Consider the following 20,536-nt stretch of genomic DNA (forward strand, 5'->3'; position numbering starts at 1 on the left):
CACACATGATGAATTTTAAATTAGATAAATTAATTATTTTTGAAGGTAACTTGTTACTTATTAAAACATGTAATCGACAAAATATATATCGCTTTTTTAAATTATTGAATACTTCTCAACATGGTGAGTAAACTGAACTAGGTTCACCTAAATTCTCATGAAAATGCATATACTACTTACTACAAAGACATTTTTATAAAATGTAATTTGTTAACCGTACATCCATGCCAAATAGTAGAAGCTAATAATCGATTGGTTTTGCCAGTTGCTTGCTTGGATTTTGCATCCAATTCCTATTAATTGAATCTCTAAAACTTAGCTCCGACTTACATCTACAACTTAAAAATCACCAAACCAACAAATTTTCCGATTTTGTCATCACTTCAGTTTCCTAGAACAGTAAAGAATATGACACTCTAATCCTTTGTCATCAATTGCAAGAATTATCATGAAATGAGGCGTATACTGATCAATTTATTCGGTTTTACGAATTTGAATTCACAAAATTTTTAAATTTAAAATCAAACTGCAATGAAATGAATTAACCGAAATGCAATAATACAATCCTTTCTCTCCTGCTCAATTTCAGGGATGTGACATGAATAGCTATGATGCACTCAATAAATTACTTTTTTTCAGAGATTGTTTTTAAACCACCCACCATTTTCTCTGGAACTTCAATTTGGCTTTTATAGAATTTCCCTTCCTACTCCTCACCTCCAACAAGCCAAAGAAATGAGCAGCGAAGTCTGCCAAATCACCTATAGAGAGCTTTCTTTATAAGATGGCGTTAGGACCTAAATTTCATCCATCAATAGTGAGCTCTAGCAAAGTTCCGAAGATATTGAATTAAGTGTTGGCATATAATAAGTGCGGACCTGGAGGCCAATTAATAGTCATAGCATTGGAATGCTAGAAAGCTACCGAGGCTGACAAGCACTACTTGAACGACTTCTGCCCAAACTTAATAACTGAAGCCAATAATCACATGACATGACCAAAACGGAAATAGATCAGTTGCATATTTGCTGCTTTCATTATTTCTTGGATGATGCCTGTCCAAGAATTGCACAAGCCTCTCTCTCCCAAGTTTTTGAGTGGTTCAAGAGAGAGAAAACATGGAATTGGGTATTTGAACAAGAAATCAAGGGTCATATCCAAGTATAAAAGATGAGAAGGTGAATGTAAAGAACAAATCAAATAATGACATTAACATACTTGTGCTCCAATATCCCTTCCAAAGGGTCATGATGTATGAGACCAGGAATCTACAAGCCTTTTCGGCTGTTAGCATGCAACATCTAGAGTGTTATACAACAGTCAACTAGCCGTAAATATTGTCCAGTTAATATTTGATAACATGGTGGCGTAACCAGAGATCATACATGACCATATGGAACGCATCATATTTAATCGGAGGCGAATTCCATTGGAAGTGCTTTTGGACCTGATATAACATGACATGAAAAATTATCATCAGTAATGCCAAGTTGCCATATGGGATCTAAAGTTGCTTATCTGGCTAGCTATATAAGAAAAATATTTTAATTTAAAAAAAAAAAAAAAAAAAAAAAAAAAAAAAAAAAAAAGGAAAAGCAAAGTTACCTTGACTAAATTCTTATGTAGTGTAACAAACTCATCATCAGATATATCCTTCAGAATTTGCTTGAGTCGGTACACATCTTGCTCCTTAAGTATGACAGCAAATTTTCGCCAATCAAGAATGTCATTGAATGGCAGGTCATAGTAGTTGGATAAGATTACTGCAAAAGAAATGACAAGACAATTCAGCAAAAATGACTTGCAATATTTTAAAATCCAAACCTGACGTTCAAACCACTACAATTCTTTTCAAATGTAAAATAATAAGACAGGTTTATGACTTAAGTATTTGACATTGCTCAGATGGTGCATGCGGATTGGCAACTCCAAATAGTATTGTACCACAGGAACAAATATGTGTTGTTAGACTGTTATTTCAGCAAATAACCACTCTCCAATTTTACATCCAGAAGGACAGATTTAAAACGGTCATTCATGCTAACTAAAGAGGTCTTAAAAAATGATATGCATAAATTTAGGGAACAATCAAACAAAAAAAGCCATAATCAGTAATATAGAAAGCCAATCATCCTGTGTCCTTTCACTCCCTCTTGTTATAGAAAGGCATTTAAGAGTTTGAATCTTGCCAACCATTTAAAAAACAAAAAAAAAAAATTAAAATAAGCGTTCATGGCCCTTAAGGTATGAAGGGACTAGCCCCTATGACACTATTAAAGGCCAGGCACCATGATTGCTAATCTCCACTTAAATATCGAGAGGTGCACAGGTAAGGAATGAGAAAAAAGAAAAGGAAATATGAGTCTCAATACAGATCCATTTCAATCATTGACTCCTCCCATTTTTTGAAAGAGAGGGTCAAAGAGTAGTTAGAGATCTTTGCTAGAGATGTAAAACAATGACTTTCATCTAAGTTGTGAACCAATACAAGCTTACTAACCCTATCCTTAAATATGTGTAAGGAATAGACATAGATCGCCAGTTACAAAACTTACCAGGAACACATCCATAATGGATTGAATCAGCTATGCGAGCACTGTTGACCTGAGAACCACCAGGGCATATGCAGAATTTAGTGATGTAAAATCTCTTTTGATACAATAGATCTCCAGTAGCCCTGTTTATTCTGTTGTTCAAAACATAAAGCTCCGTGTCATTCTCCCACACTCGTGCCAAAGTAACTCTAATTTTAGAGTTTCTATGACCTGCCCAAAACCCAAGTACTTTCCTGCATAGAAATGCTTCTTGTTAAGCAAAGAAGTTAGGGAAAGACAGTATCCTGTTCAAAATAATTAAATTCACTTTCAGTATCATTCATTGACCCAGAGCAAATAAAACAGACAATCACTCATAAAAAAAGATACTTCAAAAAATATTCTCAAGAAATGAACATAGACATAACAGCAAAAATCCATGTTAAAGATACCAGCGATTGAATTCATCATCCATGAAGGGATGAAGCTGCTGTTCTTCAGTTATTTTTGGTGCAAATGCTGCTGTAACAATCTTTACCATATAGCAACCAAATATTAAGGGAAAGAGACTAAAAATTAACATAGAAATAAGGAAGTGGGGTAGGTATCCAGAGAGCCTTGACAAAATTAGTGAATGGACCCAGGTTGGCAACACAACCAGAATACAAGTGAACTAAGCTCTTAAATTGCATTGAGCATTAGAATTAGATAACATGAACTCATACTTGTCGCAAACACATCAGAGTCGGTGACAATCAGGATAACCTGACTAGCATGTTCATAAGTTCATGTTTCGTGATGTTACCTTTTCTCTAAATCGTTTCCACCAGCAGGAAGGGCAAAAGGCTGCAGTACTTGAGGAAGAGCAACATCCTTGTGTGGAATGAATCCAACATCATAGCTTGGGGAGCACACAACTCGAATTGCATTCTTTACAAGAAATGGAACTCCTTCAGTAGCCCTTACACCAACATCATGACAAGTGACAAAGAAGTGATCTGCACCCAGTGTTCTGTTCCAATAGGGATACTTAGCTATTAAACCCTCCAGATAGTTCTGAACAATTATGGTCATATTCTCATAGGATGTGCCCTGAACATAATGATGAACTCATCATATACCACTACATAAAGGATCCCAATTTTATGAAGAAGGAACTTAAAAAGCGACCAACCAATTCAATATTTTAACCAATTTTATTATGATGCCAGTTTGAATTTCAAACTGGCATCAATTTCTCAAGAAAGAAGTATCAGCAGTTAAATTATATGCAGAACAGTTCATGAAACAAAACATGATAACATCAACAAATGACTACATCATATGGAAATGAACTATTGCAGATGATTATCTGTCATGGCATAGAACTACATCCGACAAAGGTAAAAGTTAATGAAAATAGTCAGCCACAACAATCACATTAATAAGAAACAATCATTTCACATTGAATTTCAAGATCAACATTCGAATTTTCAGAATTCATGAAATTTTTTTGTGCTTTCTTTTTCATTGGATCTTTGTGAGGGAGTTTTAACTTGGATCCGTGCCAAGGTTTTAGGCCAAAGGGAAGTAGGATCTTCTATCTTTTAATCATAGGCTTTGCCATAATCATCCAGTAAAAATACTCATTAGCATTGGAACTGCATAGTCAAATTTATATAAAAGAAATCAACAATTTGCTTGAATAGCATCATATTATTTACAAATAAGAAGATACATTCTGATTAGTCTAGAATACAAACGAAAGTAAATTAATAATCAGTTAAGTAGCATTGATTATCATTTGAATTAGAGTTACATAACAAACGAACTCTCCACATGAACACCTTGATTAACTTTCACACCTAAGTAAGCAAGTTATGTACATTAAGTCGTAATTATTCAGTGCATTCTACCGAAGAAAAAGCGAAAAATAATAAGTAATTATTAATACATCAAGTGTAAGTAAGGAAACCTTTACCTTGCCTCGCATCTTGTGGCAGGAGATCGGAATAAAGAAAAGGTGTGCCTGATCTGGATCCTCAGTTCGAAAGCGACTTTCTCTGATATTCTGGAAAAAATAGCCTTCGCTAGCGTATTTTCCAGTCAATTTCCTCGGTGTTTGATAGTAGGTGTTGGGATCTCCATCCGGATATATATAAACCTTGAAGTTCCTCTCCATTTCCTCATAATTCAACTTGAAAATCTTCGGCGAGTGGTATAGATCCGGCATTTCATCGTCAAACGGTTCCTCTTTCCCTTTCGTGCCATCGTCGGATGATTCCTCTTTCCCTTTCGTGTCATTGTCAAATGGTTCTTCTTGATCTTTTATCTGTATCAGTGGCTGGTCTACGACGGGGCTGGAGACCACAGGAGGAGAAAAGGAAGAGATGGACGAAGAAGATTGAAAGGAGTTAAAGGTAAGGTAAGTGAAGGAAATTAGGGTTAGGATTGCAAGAGTAAGGAGAGAGCCTTGTAGAGAACACATGTATGACCATGCTTGTTGATGAAGCTTTCCGGCCATTATCGCCGGGATATTTGGAAGTAGATTACCGGATATACTGATGATAAAGAGTAATCAGCGTCCGTCCGAAATGGTGGTGGTGGTGAAGAGTTAGGATTGGAAAGAGAGCTGAGGAAGTTCAGTTTTTACTCTTTAGCATCAGATTTAACGATTCTCAGCTTAGTAGTATCTGTTAATCTGGAAATGGGTTTCAGTATACTATTGCTAGCTTTCATGGTTACTTTGGGCCGTGGTTGTCACCGGTGAACATTAACAGTTGCCTCCTGAATTTTAATTTGTAATATTTTTAATCCAACATTTGCTTTTTGGGTCCCTAATTTTGATCCAAAACTCTTATTTTAAAAAAATCATTAATTCATCCATAAAATTTAACAATTTCACCAAAGACATTTTTCGGTTAAGTGAGAAATTAAGTAGCAATTCAGTAATAAATACAACTCCATCAAATAATATAATATCACGTGAAATAATCAAATATTATAAATATTTAATGACAAATAAAACATTTAATGATAAAAAGTTTAACTTGTTAAATTTGACAAATCAATTAATACAACGTGATAATAATTTTAATCGAAACTCCCTTAACTTTGTATAACAGAGTTCATATTACATTTGTAAAATTTAATTACGAAAAAATAATGTAAGTGAAACATAAAAATTTAAAAAAAAAAAATCATAATATGGTTATTTTACAAATTTCTTTCTATTTTAAATTTATAATTTATTTAAAAAATAAAATTTTATTTTCATGCGTCATTCTTCAGTAATGGTTGGCAATTTCGTTTAAAATCCGAAACCTAAATTAGGTTCAATTTAATTTTAAAATGACCAGTTTAGCCTAAATTTTCAATATAAAAAATTGAAATTTTTTATCCATCAAAATTTGGCAAGATGATGAGCAGTTCTGAGTCTGAAATTTAACCCCAACACAGGTTTCCGAAACTCGCCCGAGTCAAGCAACTAAAACTCGTCTACTTGTGTAAACGATATAGCAATTTTGGCTCAGCAAAACAAATGAATCATTAAGGAATTCTCTGGTTTTTAGGCTGTAACATATACAAGAAAATGCCACCAGCAACAGCAACATTGAGAGACTCGTAGTTTCTTGCCATGGGTATGCTTATAAGCTGACATTCTCGCATGGATTTCTCCGAAAGGCCATGCCCTTCACTGCCCAAAACCAAGCATAATGGAGTATCAGCTAAAGAATCTGCAAGCCCTTGTGACAACTCTGCTACTGGTTTCAGTTCATCATCACTTGCTGGCTGGCCAGCAAGCATTTTCATTTGGAATTCATCTTTCAGTGCTTCAAGATGACGCCAACTACCTGAAACTATAGGTACCTGAAAAGAGGCTCCTCGACTAGCTTTGAGTGCTTTGTCATTGAATGGATCGCAACAGCCAGGAAGTATAAAAATCCCACCCTGTTAGCCATCAGCCACAGTATTAGATCTTCTGTTTCAAGTTAAAAAATTAGCAAAAAGCAACTTAATTAGACTCTAAACCTAAGGAGTGCATTTATTGTAATAAACATCAGATTCAGAAAAGGAAATTAGATGGAGGGCATCACTGAACCTGATGCTCATTATACGGATGCAAGAAAAAGATTGATAGGTTGCAATAACGGCAGCCATTGCCTTCTTGATGTTGATAGGTAAATGTGGCAAGTAGAGTTTAATGAAAACAATTATGTAAATAATTTTCAGATAGTCCAAACCGTTTGCATCTGTATCAGATTGAAATGGTATGGAAGGTTGAGCATATTGAAGTTGTTGGAGGCAGACCTGGATACTGTTAGGTTAAGTAATAAAAAATGCTTATTAACCAGACATTTATGTTGTTGTAGCTTTAAAACAGTAGAATGGACAAATTGATCCATAAAGCCAACCCAACTAAATTGGGATTAATGCTCAATTGAACAGAGGATCAAACTATCAGGTTGATCAACATGAATGCATGCTGTAACATTTGTTGAAAATGTTAATCCAGCTGGATCATCATTGGTGCAAAAGGGATACATGATTTTGTAAACTGCAAAGAAAAAGAAACTGGAGTAAGCAGGTTCTTGCTTACCCATCTAAATGCCACAGCTGATCTGATTAATGTACCAAGGTTACCTGGATCCTGCAGTGAACAAAACTTGTAAGTTAGTGATATATTGTCTAGGTAATTCCTCAAAATAAAGCCTGCAGTCAAAATTTAAAAAAAAAAAAAAAAATCCCTACAACTAAATAGCATTTTGTGACTCGATCATCACATAAAGAAAATTTATGAAGCGAGTATGAGAAAGTAATTATGCAAGGAGATTCAACTGATTACAGTTTATCTGCATAACAAGTAGTTCCAGTCAACAAAGTTTCATGCTTTATATACACCAGGGCTTATGTATAAAATGGGTTGATGGGTTTGTTTTTCTGTGAAACGACAAAGGCACTTTAGGAAATTGAGTTTTCAACCTTTGCAGTCAAATAGGAAGAACGCAGAAGGAAAAGTGCCCTCCACTTCTGGCTCCTTTCCCTTTAGTAGGATTTTGCTATATAGACTTTGGATACAGACCCACCCCAATATTTTGGAAAAGAAGTAACTGCAGATTCTAAATGCTCTCCATGGCAGAAAGCCCAAGGCTTTGACCAAAATATCAAGCAATGCCCCCTATAACTTCACTGTTAAATTGCCAACTAATATGTTGCATTCATATACCCAGGCCCAACATGTTTTATCTTCAATTTATTCTTCCTTCTATTCTAGGACCATAACTAGTGGAAGAAGAAAAGAAACATTATATCAGCCAAACAACGCTGTTCTAGATGAGTTAGGATAACCTGAATCCCCTCAAGAACTAGAATTCGATGTGGAGTTGGGAACCATTTCCAACAATCTGCATTGTTTTCATGATCATCTACAACAAAGTAGCTGGTGGGGAACTTCATCAAGGCAATTGCTTCAATAGATTCTGTAGATTGCAACTGTGAAAGCTTTTTCATCACCAAGGCACTCACACGCAGAGTACGACTGGACGAACTGTCAAGTCCTTCAGGAACCTTAGCTTTATCAAGAAGAATTAGACACTCTGTTTCAACAGTCCTCTCTTCCAATGACTTCTGAAATTTGTGTATCTCCCTGTATGAATACATTTCTCATAAGTACTAAGGACTCCTTTATAGTGACACAAGCCAGATGAGAACATCAACAAGTGTGAGGCTAAAGTTGACTGAAATTGCAGACAAGTAAATGACATAAGAAAAACAACTTCAATTGAATAATTGCTAATGTAAATATTTGAGCTTGTTTGATATAAATGAAAATTCATTTAGAATTAGATTTATATTCTGCGGAATGAATATGCTTGAATGAATTCTTGGAAAATCGAATAAACTCTAAACTTAACAAGGAAATAAGCTATTAAAACTAATGCATGCTAAGTACAACCTAGTTAAGCTACATATTTAAAATGAACTCTATAGTTAGTCCAAACATAAAAATTCAGTAAAAATGAAAGCCATATGGAATGAAATGAATTTTATATGGAATTAATCCAAACAATATGTAAAGGCTAATAAAGTCTAGAAGTTGTTGCCCCGTTTTAAGCTTTGAAACAAGGAATCCAATTTGCATAATCTATGATTCGAAATTGTTCAAGTGAAGGTTGATAATATCGTTAGTACAAGTGTGATTGCAAGTAGTAGGGATTGCAAATGTACAAAAATTTAGCACAAATCACAGAATATGCATCTATGGCATGCTCAAATGATATGAATACCCGTAATTTGAGCCGTAAGAATATCCACACTAATCAAAGATAAAGAACGATTGCCTACATTTTAGAGTTATTTAGCCAGGACGCTTTGAATGGAGTCGATTTATGTGATACCCACATTGAAATTTGAGATGTAAGGAAGTAAAAAATTTCAGAAAGAACTGAAAAGATACCTGATTGGAGTAGTACCCACAACAAGAGCTGAACCATGAAAATGGCGATAAGACGAGCTGTGACGGAGCTTGACACAGTGTTTGACGAATGGGTTTGAAGTACTTGTTATGGATTTTACATGGGATGGTAATGGAAACTTCACCTCTGCCAAACTACTAATATCCCCATCACTATCGTAATAACGATATTCAAATGTTTTTTCTGTTCGAATTTGAATTTGAGCATGATTTGGCGAAGCAGTCAATAGCCTAGCCTTTGGATTTGAGAGGTTCAGAGGTGGAGGAGAAACTGTTGGCACCCACGATAAGTAGTTCTGCATTTCTTCTTCTTCTTCTTTTGTCTCTAAAATCTGTGCATCATCACCACTGGAGCTCTACAATTGAGCCTTCGCTCTTAATTCAATTTAAAGAAGTCCAGTTTAAAGAACGTTCCTATCGAGTTGGCTCGATATAATTCTGTTTGGTTCGTTTACCGGGCTGTAAGACCAATTCCGATTGTGGATCTTAATTCAATTTTTGAAAAAGATAAAAGAAAATATAGAAGTAAATTATTATTTTTTTTCTATTAAGGTTATGTAGATAATACAATTTTTTATGAAAATTCTTTTTTTTTTTTTTTTTTTTTGAGTATTATTGTCTTATAAGTGAAATTAAAAATAATATCTTTGTCCTAGCAGCAGAGTGCAAGGGTGTAAATGTTCGGTTGAGTGCATGGGTGTAAATGTTCAGCTCGAAAGCTCATCAAATCTTATCAACCTTATATATAATATTTATTTTAAATTTATTTGAGTTTTGTGCCAAACTCGAGTTTAAAATTTTTCAAGTTGAACTCGAGGCTAAAATTTTTAGTTCATTAATCTAATCGAGTTAAATGCTCTGTTATCAAATTTCGACCCTATCATATTTGAACTCGTCTTGACTCGTTTGCACCCTACTTGAGTGCTCCAATGCCATAGGTGATACATTAAGGATTCGTATCCAAACCACTTTCCTTCCCTTTTAAGAATTTGAATAATTGGAAAGAATAACAAATTCATAAACAATGTGACTTTGTACAAATTATATCCAATTAATTTTAGAGTAAATGACACAAATCTTTTGACATTAGGCAAAAATTCATATTGGATCTATCACATAGTTGCAGAAATTGAATTTAATCATTTCATAAACAACAATCTAAGGATTCAATTTGTCAAAATAAAAGTTGAGAACTCTGTTTTTTCCCCCTTCATATTCTGAGATAGAAGAAAGGAATTGTCCGAAATCAAACTTGGATAAGAGTTGATACTAAGGCCCTTCTTTGCTGCCATAGTAGGAGCTATGTATAAGCCAGGTTGAGCTTCACCGTCAGGCGTCCCTCACCAGTACACCTAATCACATGTTCAAAAGGGGTTACATAAGGTATTCATCTTGGTCCTTTTCTAGCAAGTCCAGATAAATTCCATGCATATGCTCTGGGCCTGACATCCTTCAGCCTTACAATTTTATTTCCATCTAACCATTTCTGTATTATAATTTATATTGACTAAAAAAATTGACTTGCCTTTCTGCAATTGAGAAGTTAACTGGAAAAAAAAAAAAAAAAAAAATCTTATTTGCTATTTTCAGATGACTGTCTACAAAGTTCCTAAAATGAAAAATAAATAAACATTGATTAGTATCCTATATTCTCTGAGATGTTGGCAAAGTCAGAGAAGCTCCCTGATTGGGAAAATCATCCATTGTCATTATGGAGTTTTCAGTATACATCCTTTGAGATGTTAAAGTCATATGTAGCCTCTCTGATGTTGGTGGTACACCACTATTCCTCTGAACAACTGTAGGCATATAGATATTCTCCGGAGGCATAGCGTTCGCCCGCTGAGAAGCTGGAATCATGTTGTCAGTCCTTTGAGATGTTCTGGTAACATACATCCTCTCAGAACCTGGATGTGAAGCAATATCAGACCTCTGAGATGTTGAACCCATATGGTCATTCCTATGAGCTGTAGCAGGTACATATCTCCTCTCAGAAGCTGGAAAGATTGCAGCTGTCCTTTGAAACGTTTGACCCATTGCAGCTGTCCTTTGAAACGTTTGACCCATGGCGTCATTCAAGTGAGAAGTTGCTATCATGTCATATAACCTCTCAGAAGCTGGATGTGCAGTACAGTCACTCCTACAAGTTATGCTGTTATTCCTATGCGATATTGAACCCATATTGTCACTCTCGTGCGATGTAGACACAAACAAACACTCAGGTGTTAAAGCCATTGCAGCTTCAGTCTTCTTAGAAGATGGACCAGCATTGCCATTTCTCTGAGACATTTGAATGTATATTCTCTGAGAAGTTGAAGATATGCTTTCAGTCCTCTGAGATGTTAGCACTGGATTTTCACTCCACCTAGATGTTTGAGGTGTATACATGCTTTCAGACGTTTGAGGCATGGTTAGTGACATCTCTTGGCTTGATGAGCTCCTCTCTGTTGGAGTAAGTATACCATGTGATCCCTCCCGGTCAAATAAATCCTGCTCAGATGTTGCTGGCAAGACCAGAGATGCCCCCTGGCTTGGTACATCATCATCAACTATTTGAGGCATAGATGATATTCCTGAGTTTGATAAATCTTCTTGCAGGAGCTCTCCACACTTTGGTGAATCCCTCTCTGATGCTAGTGAAATATCTGGGGAAAGTGATTGGTTGGGTGAATCTCTCTCATGTGGAGGCACTGATGAAACTCCTCGACTTGCTTCCATATGAAACGATGGAAGCATGGACAATGACACTCCTAGGCTAGGCAAGCCCCTCCACTGTTGTGCCACTGTTTTAATCTGCGTGTAAAATTGCACACTTGCCTTTCCTGCCATTTAGAAATAGAAAAAAAATGAGGGGGAAAAGCCTGTTAAAACCGTTCAACCAACAATTGGGCACTGTTACCAGAGCAGGCAAAGTAGGGTGTAAGGAATTATACCACAAAAATTGAGATCACCAGCAAAAGACGCTTTTGGTTCGTTAGATGACGAAACTGGCACTGGAACTGGAACAGGAACATTGATTCCAACCTGTCAGACTAATTTCAGGTCAAAAAAAAATTATGCAATTTGTATCGGCAGGCTTAAACAGAGATTGCCATAAGCACATCTCATTTTGCTATAAAAGCTCTCTCTGAACTAAATCCTACTCCGGTAGAGTAACCACTCCTTCAGTTGACTGATCACAACAATTGACAAAACACGATCAAATGCAGGGGCCAAGATTTTGATTCCCCCTTTCCCACCACAGCTAAAAAAAATTAAAATAACAATTAAAAAAAAAAAAAAGCTTTTTCCATCTTGAATGGTGAAAACTAACATACATTAAGTTCTTCAGATTTAGAATGTTTACCCATAGAATTTCCACCTAATGGACTAACTAGAGGTTCAAGAGATCTTCTAGACAGTGAAAACAGAAAAGACCCAACACTTTATTCTGAACCAGTTGGATCCCTATATTCCAGATGGAGAGAAATGCCAGCTTACCAGTGCAGCATCAATATCATTCTGAAACTTTCTTGCAGCAACACCAGATGATGTAAATATGGATGCACCATTCCTATACCTGCCAAAAGTAAGTTTATATGAATTCAAAATTAGACAAAAATTTTAGGATCATTGAGGCAATATGCAGATGTGTGTTTTACCAGATATCATACAAAACACATCAAACCAATGCTATCTTTTTCCCACATTTTAAACGCTACATTTCTGAAAGTAGCAATTCCTTTTGGCACTTCAATATTAAAAAGCAGCTATTCTTAGTCAAAATTTCATAAAAATTCTTCATGAAATACGCAAATTATTTAAAAGCCTTCCACAGTAAATATTTAATTAAACTCTAGCGAGAAAGGCAGGATGAAGAAACAATTTAAAATTTACCATGAAAGTAAATTATCACGTGTGTTATAAATTTAGATAATAAAGAAGTTAAAAACATGCTCAAGTGGGTGCCTGAGTTAGTACCTGTTTCTATTCGCAATGGTTATGGCCTCTTCTAGGCTGTGAGCCTGCCAGTGGTAAAAAAAAAGGGGAATATAGCTAACCAGTCTCCATAGCATTCACATGAAAACACAAGAAATACTAATTACAGGGTACCTGCATACAAAGTAGCACAGGGCCAAAAATTTCTTCCTGCTCAACACAAACATTGCTGTCAAAAGGCAAGTTCTTTGGTTTAACTTTTCTTCGACTGAGAATCATAAATTGCCCAATCCCATTCATTTCTGTAGCAAAACAAAGTTCAAGCATTGAAACATACCTTGTAACAATCCATGTTGACTGTAACATCACATAAGATTGTAGGACCAACAAAACTTCCTTTCTCATATCCTGGCACCTACAATATGGAACTCGGCATAAGCTTCCATTGAATAATAATAGAATAGAAAAGACTGCCAAATGTTCTTCAGTGAATCATCATCCCTTAATCAAAGATCTTATCTAATTAGAGACCATAGAAATACTAATAAGAAAATGCAAAATTCTTTATTGCACAATAAATGCAACAGCATTTAAAAGAGTCCGAAGAGAGTTGTGAAGAGAGCAAAATATAAACCCTTTACTGATACAGTAAAGAAAAAGAGGTTCATTTGATAAATTTTGTGTGTGTTTCTGTACTATACCACAATGTTTCTTCCATCAAGAATAAGCCTAGCACCACTGTCAACACCACTCTGAACTAATCTGCTTATGCGATCCTTTACCTGTGTAATTAGCAATCACAAAATTGCCATTTAGGATGAAACACAAGACAATTTCAAAGTAAGTAACTGAATTAATCAAGCAAAAAAGAGAAACATGGCAATCAAAATGGAAAACTTGCTGCCAGTATATATAAGTGAATTATATTTGTCCTTTTTATTCATTTCCTTTTCACCAAAATTTCATTGAGGGAGAAAGAGAGAGGAGCATGCATGTGGGGAATAAGCTATCCTCCTATCCTATCTGATTTGAGAATAAAGTTTTCAACTACTGCATTAGAATCCACTAGCAAGAAAATGCCATAAGAAAATTTGCATACAACGGGATTCAGCTCTCAAACCACACTCTCTTTATATCAAGCAAGTTAAGTAGAAATATCATCAGGCCTCTGCATATTCACCTCTTTGCTAATTACTGGACCAATGTCTGCACTAGGATCAGTGCCCAAATTCACTTTAAGTGCTTTGGCACGCTCCACAAGTTCATCTTCCCTGGAAAAATTCATAAAACACTCTAGTTGATGCTGTATGCCGTGTGGTTAAAATCAAGAAAGACACAGATTTTCTCATATGCCAAAATACAAAATTAATTTGGACCAGGTCATCTACACCATCTAATAGAGCAACATTGTTCAATTCACTATAAATCCCCCCACTCCTCCACCCAACTTTTTATCAACTTATACTATGTTATTCAGTGCTCCTAGAACAGTAAAGACAGTTTTTGATGTTGTTTTCTCTTGACAGCAGAACCAAGCATTGACTCAATCTTTAGAGATAGCAGCAACAATAGCTTGAGGAAGAAAGCAATGCTTGTATCTGTTGTCTCGATAAAACAACCTCAAATATCTGGACAAATGCTTGAGTATTCATGGTTGTAGCTTAGAGATGTCTACATCACTGGGCGGAAAGATCATTAGCAGATAAAGATAGATCAAGCATAGTTTAGAAGATCATGAAAGAGGTGAAATTCTTGAAAACTTCTTTTATTGAGGGGAGAAAAAAAAGACTTGTCCAGAGATATAAAATAGTATAATATCTTTAGTGGATCTTTCATAAAGCAAGAGAAAAGGAATGAAAAATACAATGAAAACCTTTTTGTTTTCATCATCTTTTTCTTTTACATTTTTTAGCCCTCAATTTCATCACAAAATCCACATTTTTCGTCTGGCTTTTCACTGATGCACTCTGATCAACAAATTTCAACCCTTTTCCAAAAATTTGTGCATAAAGAAAAACAATGACAAACCACCATGGGATGGGTTTTGTGGAGAAAAAAAGTGTCAAAACACAAGTGAATATGAATCTTTTTTTTTTTTTCCGAAGACAACTTTCAAATCCCTATCCTTATTTAGTTTACTCAGCATGAGACAGATAACTGAACAAGATAAATCTTCGAGTAAACAAGTCACCATACCATGCCATTGATCCTCCAACAAAAACAGCCGTACTCAAAGCCATGCACCGTTGCCCCGCAGCACCAAAACCAGCAGCAACCAAGGCATTCAAAGTATCATCCATGCTTGCGTCAGGCATGATAATTGCATGATTTTTTCCGCCTATATTGGACTAAGGAGTCAACACAACAATAAGTTATACAGCCAAATTTAGGAGGACCTAGGATTTCCAACATAATCTACAAATTACAAGAACTTGCGTATGTGCATGAGAGAGGGGGAGAGTGCATCATATATAGTGAAATGAGAGGGTTAACCTGAACTCGTTTGCCTCTGGCAGCTGCCCTAGCATGTATGTGCATGCCAGGCTGGAAACAGGTGAACAAACAACCGGAAAAAAGAATGTAAGCATCAAATAAGTGAACACAGTATATGCAACGATAACATTAAGGCTGGTCAAAAGTTATAACCATTTGTTTTAAGAGGAAAATTGCATTAGAATCAATCCAACAGATGAAAGCAAATAGTTAAAATACTATTTTCAATAACTGAAGTTCAGTAAGCTCCAAAAATAATGCATGCATGTGAAAACATGGAGAACTTTTATATTTATATCATTGCATCATGAATTGCACAAATATAATTGTAAGCAGGATACATTAAAATCTGAAACTTACAATATCTGAACCAATGAATGATAAAGCCTTTATATCATCATCATCACATATGTAATTAACAATATCCTGCAAAAGTTTATTTAAAGTGATTGGAATTAGCGAATTGTAATGGAAATATTAATGTCCAACAAGTACTTCACAGAACACAAATCAACCAACCCATGTCTGATGTTAGTCTTTCTTGAACCTTTCCCTTCTCATTTATATCAAAGAAAATGAGAAAGGACCCCTAATTATATATAGCAAACCTCAAAATCATATATAACATTCCGTTCATAGTTCTATAAAATTCATTGTGATCACGTGAAAGACAAAAACAATAAAAAATAAAAAGACACCAAAACAAAGCTTACATTGGTGCCATGAACAACATTTAAGACACCATCAGGCAAACCAGCCTCCATAGCCAATTCTGCGAGTATGATTGAAGCCCCTGACAGCATGGAGTTAAAGATATTACCAATCATATTTACATCCAAAGAGGTATTCAACTGAGATGCATTGGTTGCAAGACACGATTCCAATTAAATGTATCTAACAATAATGCAAGACTAAAAACCTATATGGTAGTATGTAATTACTTATCTGCATATGTTCTCAGACGATGATACAGAGAAATTATTCTCTTCCATGGGATTCTGAGTTGGGGATATGTTTTACATAAAAAATAAATAAATAAATAAGATAAGATAAGATAAGATACAGTGATGACCATTTTTCCTGGCTAGTGGCTACTGATGGAATGTCTTGAAGAATTCTTGTGCATCCTTCATGAATCATGTAGCACAGGACATTGGTTTTACATTAAGTGTTCAACACTGGGCCAGACTGATTCTCAATTTTTAATCTGCTATACAGCGTGAGAGAATTTGTATGGAGATTACTAGGGCTACAAATTAGATTACAAGAGTAAATTTTTCGGGAGTGAATATTTATGATCATGAATCTTGAATCCTCAATGTATAAACTACCCCTGATAATGTTTACAAATTCAGAAGCAAATGTCCATGATTAGAAATTCCTCCAACTGAATTAGTACTGGAAAATATTCTAACGATATTTCGAGAAGATCATGTGGTGCAAGTTTAATTTGTCTTAATCCTTATTCTAAAACAAAGATTTTTATAGAAAATCCTTGTGCAATGAACCGTTCCATTTTTTTAAAATGCCCAGACACATGCTTTCACATCCGACAGTTAACATGCACCCATAATAGAAACTAAATTCCAAGTTAAAGGTTTCACGTACAAAATGAATTCACTTCTCAATGGTTTATCTTAGCCAATAAAGGTTGGTATTTCCAACAATCCAGTATCCAATAGAAGCATCATAAAAGGAAAAGATATAAACATAATATTGAATGGGTAAAAACTAACCTGGATTTTTTTCACATGGCTTAAGAACAAAAGTATTTCCACATGTGACTGCAATGGGGAACATCTGCAAAAATGAAGAACAATGAGCAACATTTCTTTCTTTACTTGATTTATCTTGTAATGTGCTAAAGTAACAATATAAAAACACTCAAATTTCATATTTTGACAAATAAAAGAAAATAGAACATACAGAAACTAGATTACATAAAGTTGGCAAAGAATAATCCATTCAGCCAAAATATGCTTGCGAGAAAGTGGTAAAAAGGTTTAAAAGCTGAGGGGCAATGTTTTTCAATAAAAGAATCCAGGAAGAAAAAAGAGAAAAGATGAATAAAAACAATTACCAAAGGAAAAAACTAAAAATCACAGCACATACCCACAAGGGAATCATTGCTGGGAAGTTAAAAGGGCATATCCCAGCACAAACTCCAAGTGGTTCTCTAATACAGTATGTATCAATTCCATTAGAAGCATTAGGAACAAATTCCCCCATTTGCAAAGCTGCCATTCCACAAGCATGCTCAACTACCTCTATACAAATAAGCAATGAGGTTAATCTCAATAACTAGGATCAGATTGTAATTAATATTCTCAAACATATAAGAAAATGACAATAGGAAATATCTGTTAAAACTGACCTAAACCACGGAGTACATCATCTTGGGCACCTTTGAGTGTCTTACCCTGTTCTAAGGTAATATTCATCGCAAGCTTATCCTGAAATTAATTTTTTGGCAGTTTAAAATAAAAAATTTGCAGAAAATCTAAGAAAAAAATACTGGTTTTAAAATGTCTATGAAAACAATGCTAGTAAACTAACCATATCCCTGCGAATAAGCTCCTGTAATTTGAACATGATTCGTTGACGAGTGGAAATTGGGGTATTTTTCCATGAAGGAAAAGCTTTCTTGGCTGCAATCACTGCATCTTTGTACTCTTCATAGGCGGTTAATGGAACTTGAGAAACAACCTCTTGTGTAGCCTAATTTAAATTGAGTTCATAGGCAGTTAATAGAACACGAGAAACCTTTTTTAACTCAAACAAAAACTGGACTATACTGAAGTCCTTTAACGTTAAAAGAGGGGAAAAAATGATGCAGTATTCTTAGCTTACAGGGTTTATCACATCGATGACAGAAGACCCTTGCGATTCCACAAATTTTCCTCCAATAAAGTTAGGAACTTTCAGCTGCAATTGTTTAGCAGGAGAAGACTTTAGGCCAAATACGTTCAACAAATGATTTAAAAGACAGAAGAAGTTTAACAATTCAAATATATCGTATCCTACAGGGTGGTTGTTTTGCTCCAAGGACCCTCCAGTTGTGGAAGTGCTTGTGTTTACAGGAACAGACCTGTTAGGTCTCCATGACTTTATATTTTTCTCTGCAAAAGATTAAAAAAAAAAACCTTCACAATTACCACAGTGTGAAGAGGAATGCAAACTAATGCTTCATAGAAGTCTTCAATTATGTAAATTCAAGTTCCTACTAATTATATAAATTCTCAAAATTAAACATGCAAAGCAGTTCTCGTGAAAAGTTCTGAATTAGTCTGACCTAAAAAATTCCCTTGACGGATTTTAGCTTTGAGGTTATACAAATGCCTTGGGGTTGACTGCAGCTCTGGATTGCTTTGTTTGAGAGCTTTTAGCACTTGTCTTGGTTTAATACCAGCTTCAGTCATCATTTTAATTTGCCTAACTTCCTCTTCAGAGAAACGACGGCTATAAGGATGCTCTGACATGTCTTTTAAAGGTTCATGATTATGCTCTCCATTTTTAACAGCAAGTACCCAAACATCGTCTTCTTTCTTCCCAATTGCTTCAAACGGACAATTGATAAGCCGCGAACAAGCTTTCCTTTTTCTTTGACTTTCTTCAATCTTTCTCCTATTTCTATAAACACCACCTCTATCACAACCAAGAATCACTCTCCTATCTTTCCTAGACTTTTTAATTGTTACCACATAACCTTGATTAGCCCCAAAATCACGAACATATTTGATTAGCCCTTCACGATCCTGAAATGTTCCTGGTTCAGGAGGAAGCATCTTATACTGACCCATACACTCCATTTGAGTTCCTGTTTCCATTTTTTATGCTAGATTTTGAATTTGGTGAGTATGAAACACAGAAAATAGAGCAATAACATTGATTTTTTTTTTTTCTTGTTTCACAATCGCATATAAAGTGCACCAATTATACTTCTGCATTAACACTGCATAGTCATCACCATCATCTTCTCCTTCTGTTTGTTTGGTGGACTACCTACGACACTTCGATGAGAGTCTCTAGGCCGGTACTCCCAATTGAATGAGACAAATAGAATATGCCCGTGTTGAATGGAATCTGATAACCGGAAAATACTACTGGCGATTGGTGACGGAGGAGCAACAGCAGTCAGCAAGCTTAGGGTTTTGGTGGAATTTTTTTATTGCGTTTGAGGAAATAAGAAAGGAAAGAATTCCGAGTATGAAGTTGCCTTATTTAGTCATATGGGATTTTCATATGATTGTTGGGGGAAAAAATTTATTATTTTTACTGTGATCAATTTAACTTCTTTTTCAATTTGAAATTTTTTGCAAATTTGAGTTTGCTTAAAATATTATATTTTAATCTACAATCTATAATCTATAATCTATAATATAATTATTATATATCTATAATCTACAAATGTGTAATATAAAATGAAAAATGATTGGATTACCAATAAATCTTATATTTTTAATGATTTTAGTTATCCTAAAATAACTTTAGACACGAGTCTAAACCTAATTTATTTTAAACGGTCTCTAATTATTGCGGCAGCGATAGCATTTTCCTTTCACTCTTTTTTTTATTTCACTTCCTATTATTTTTTCGCTTTTAATCTTTTATTCACTTTAATAAATGTCCTACATATGTAAAGTTGGAGTACGATTAACCTCTTGATTTGAAATCATTGGTTATGTACTTGGTATTGCCATAATTCATACAACAACATTTTGTAGTCTTAGTGAGATTAGTAAGAGGAGGAATGGTTTATCTGGCGTGAGATATCACATTGTTTGAAGAACCCTAGATGCTGTCAAAACAAAGAATCGTCAATAAGAGCATTCTAATTCGTCGTAGATTCTTATCCAAGACTTACGTACGTAAAGTCGGAATACGATTGACCTTTTGATTTGAAATTACCGCTTATATACTTGCTATTGACATAATTCACACAAATTTTGTAGTCTTAGTAAGAGGGGGAATGGTTTATCTCGGGTGAGATATCACATTGTTTGAGAAACCTTAGATATTGTCAAAATAAAGAATCGTCAACAAGGGTGTTCTAGTTCGTTATAGATTCTTATCTAAGACTTGTATCATTTGATGTATCGTGATGGAATCCATGTGTTTGTTATGTGTTATAAGTTAT

The 20,536-nt window shown here is 35.0% G+C and overlaps 3 protein-coding genes across 4 annotated transcripts; all 3 read right to left on the reverse strand.

The window, feature by feature from the left end:
* Nucleotides 1–1,185: 1,185 nt before the first annotated feature.
* Nucleotides 1,186–5,311, reverse strand: LOC105641712 (Exostosin family protein). Its single transcript, XM_012226310.4, has 5 exons — nt 4,495–5,311; nt 3,340–3,626; nt 2,556–2,788; nt 1,606–1,763; nt 1,186–1,447 (listed from the first exon to the last, which is right to left on the reverse strand). The coding sequence occupies exons 1-5, from the start codon at nt 5,035–5,037 to the stop codon at nt 1,346–1,348; spliced, it is 1,323 nt and encodes a 440-aa protein (XP_012081700.1). The 5' UTR covers nt 5,038–5,311; the 3' UTR covers nt 1,186–1,345.
* A 611-nt stretch (nt 5,312–5,922) lies between these two features.
* On the reverse strand, nt 5,923–9,418 carry LOC105641713 (tRNA/rRNA methyltransferase (SpoU) family protein). The gene is made up of 4 exons (XM_012226311.4): nt 8,971–9,418; nt 7,863–8,160; nt 7,114–7,164; nt 5,923–6,464 (listed from the first exon to the last, which is right to left on the reverse strand). The coding sequence occupies exons 1-4, from the start codon at nt 9,288–9,290 to the stop codon at nt 6,063–6,065; spliced, it is 1,071 nt and encodes a 356-aa protein (XP_012081701.1). The 5' UTR covers nt 9,291–9,418; the 3' UTR covers nt 5,923–6,062.
* A 1,122-nt stretch (nt 9,419–10,540) lies between these two features.
* Nucleotides 10,541–19,607, reverse strand: LOC105641714 (uncharacterized). Of its 2 annotated transcripts, none has more exons than XM_012226313.4 (19): nt 18,692–19,607; nt 18,424–18,518; nt 18,250–18,324; nt 17,956–18,117; nt 17,774–17,852; nt 17,512–17,666; nt 17,136–17,199; nt 16,113–16,192; nt 15,760–15,825; nt 15,400–15,450; nt 15,103–15,254; nt 14,087–14,177; nt 13,608–13,688; nt 13,244–13,321; nt 13,081–13,116; nt 12,949–12,992; nt 12,469–12,547; nt 11,922–12,012; nt 10,541–11,810 (listed from the first exon to the last, which is right to left on the reverse strand). In XM_012226313.4, exons 1-19 carry the CDS (start codon nt 19,224–19,226, stop codon nt 10,633–10,635), a joined length of 3,192 nt encoding a protein of 1,063 aa, XP_012081703.1. In that variant the 5' UTR covers nt 19,227–19,607; the 3' UTR covers nt 10,541–10,632. The 2 variants fall into 2 exon arrangements, with proteins under 2 accessions (XP_012081703.1, XP_012081702.1); XM_012226312.4 differs by having other exon boundaries at nt 18,250–18,348.
* Nucleotides 19,608–20,536: the final 929 nt, after the last annotated feature.

This window comes from Jatropha curcas, chromosome 3 (genome assembly GCF_041381405.1).
Source record: "Jatropha curcas cultivar XTBG-Jc1 chromosome 3, XTBG_Jcur_1.0, whole genome shotgun sequence".
NCBI classification, from domain to species: domain Eukaryota; kingdom Viridiplantae; phylum Streptophyta; class Magnoliopsida; order Malpighiales; family Euphorbiaceae; genus Jatropha; species Jatropha curcas.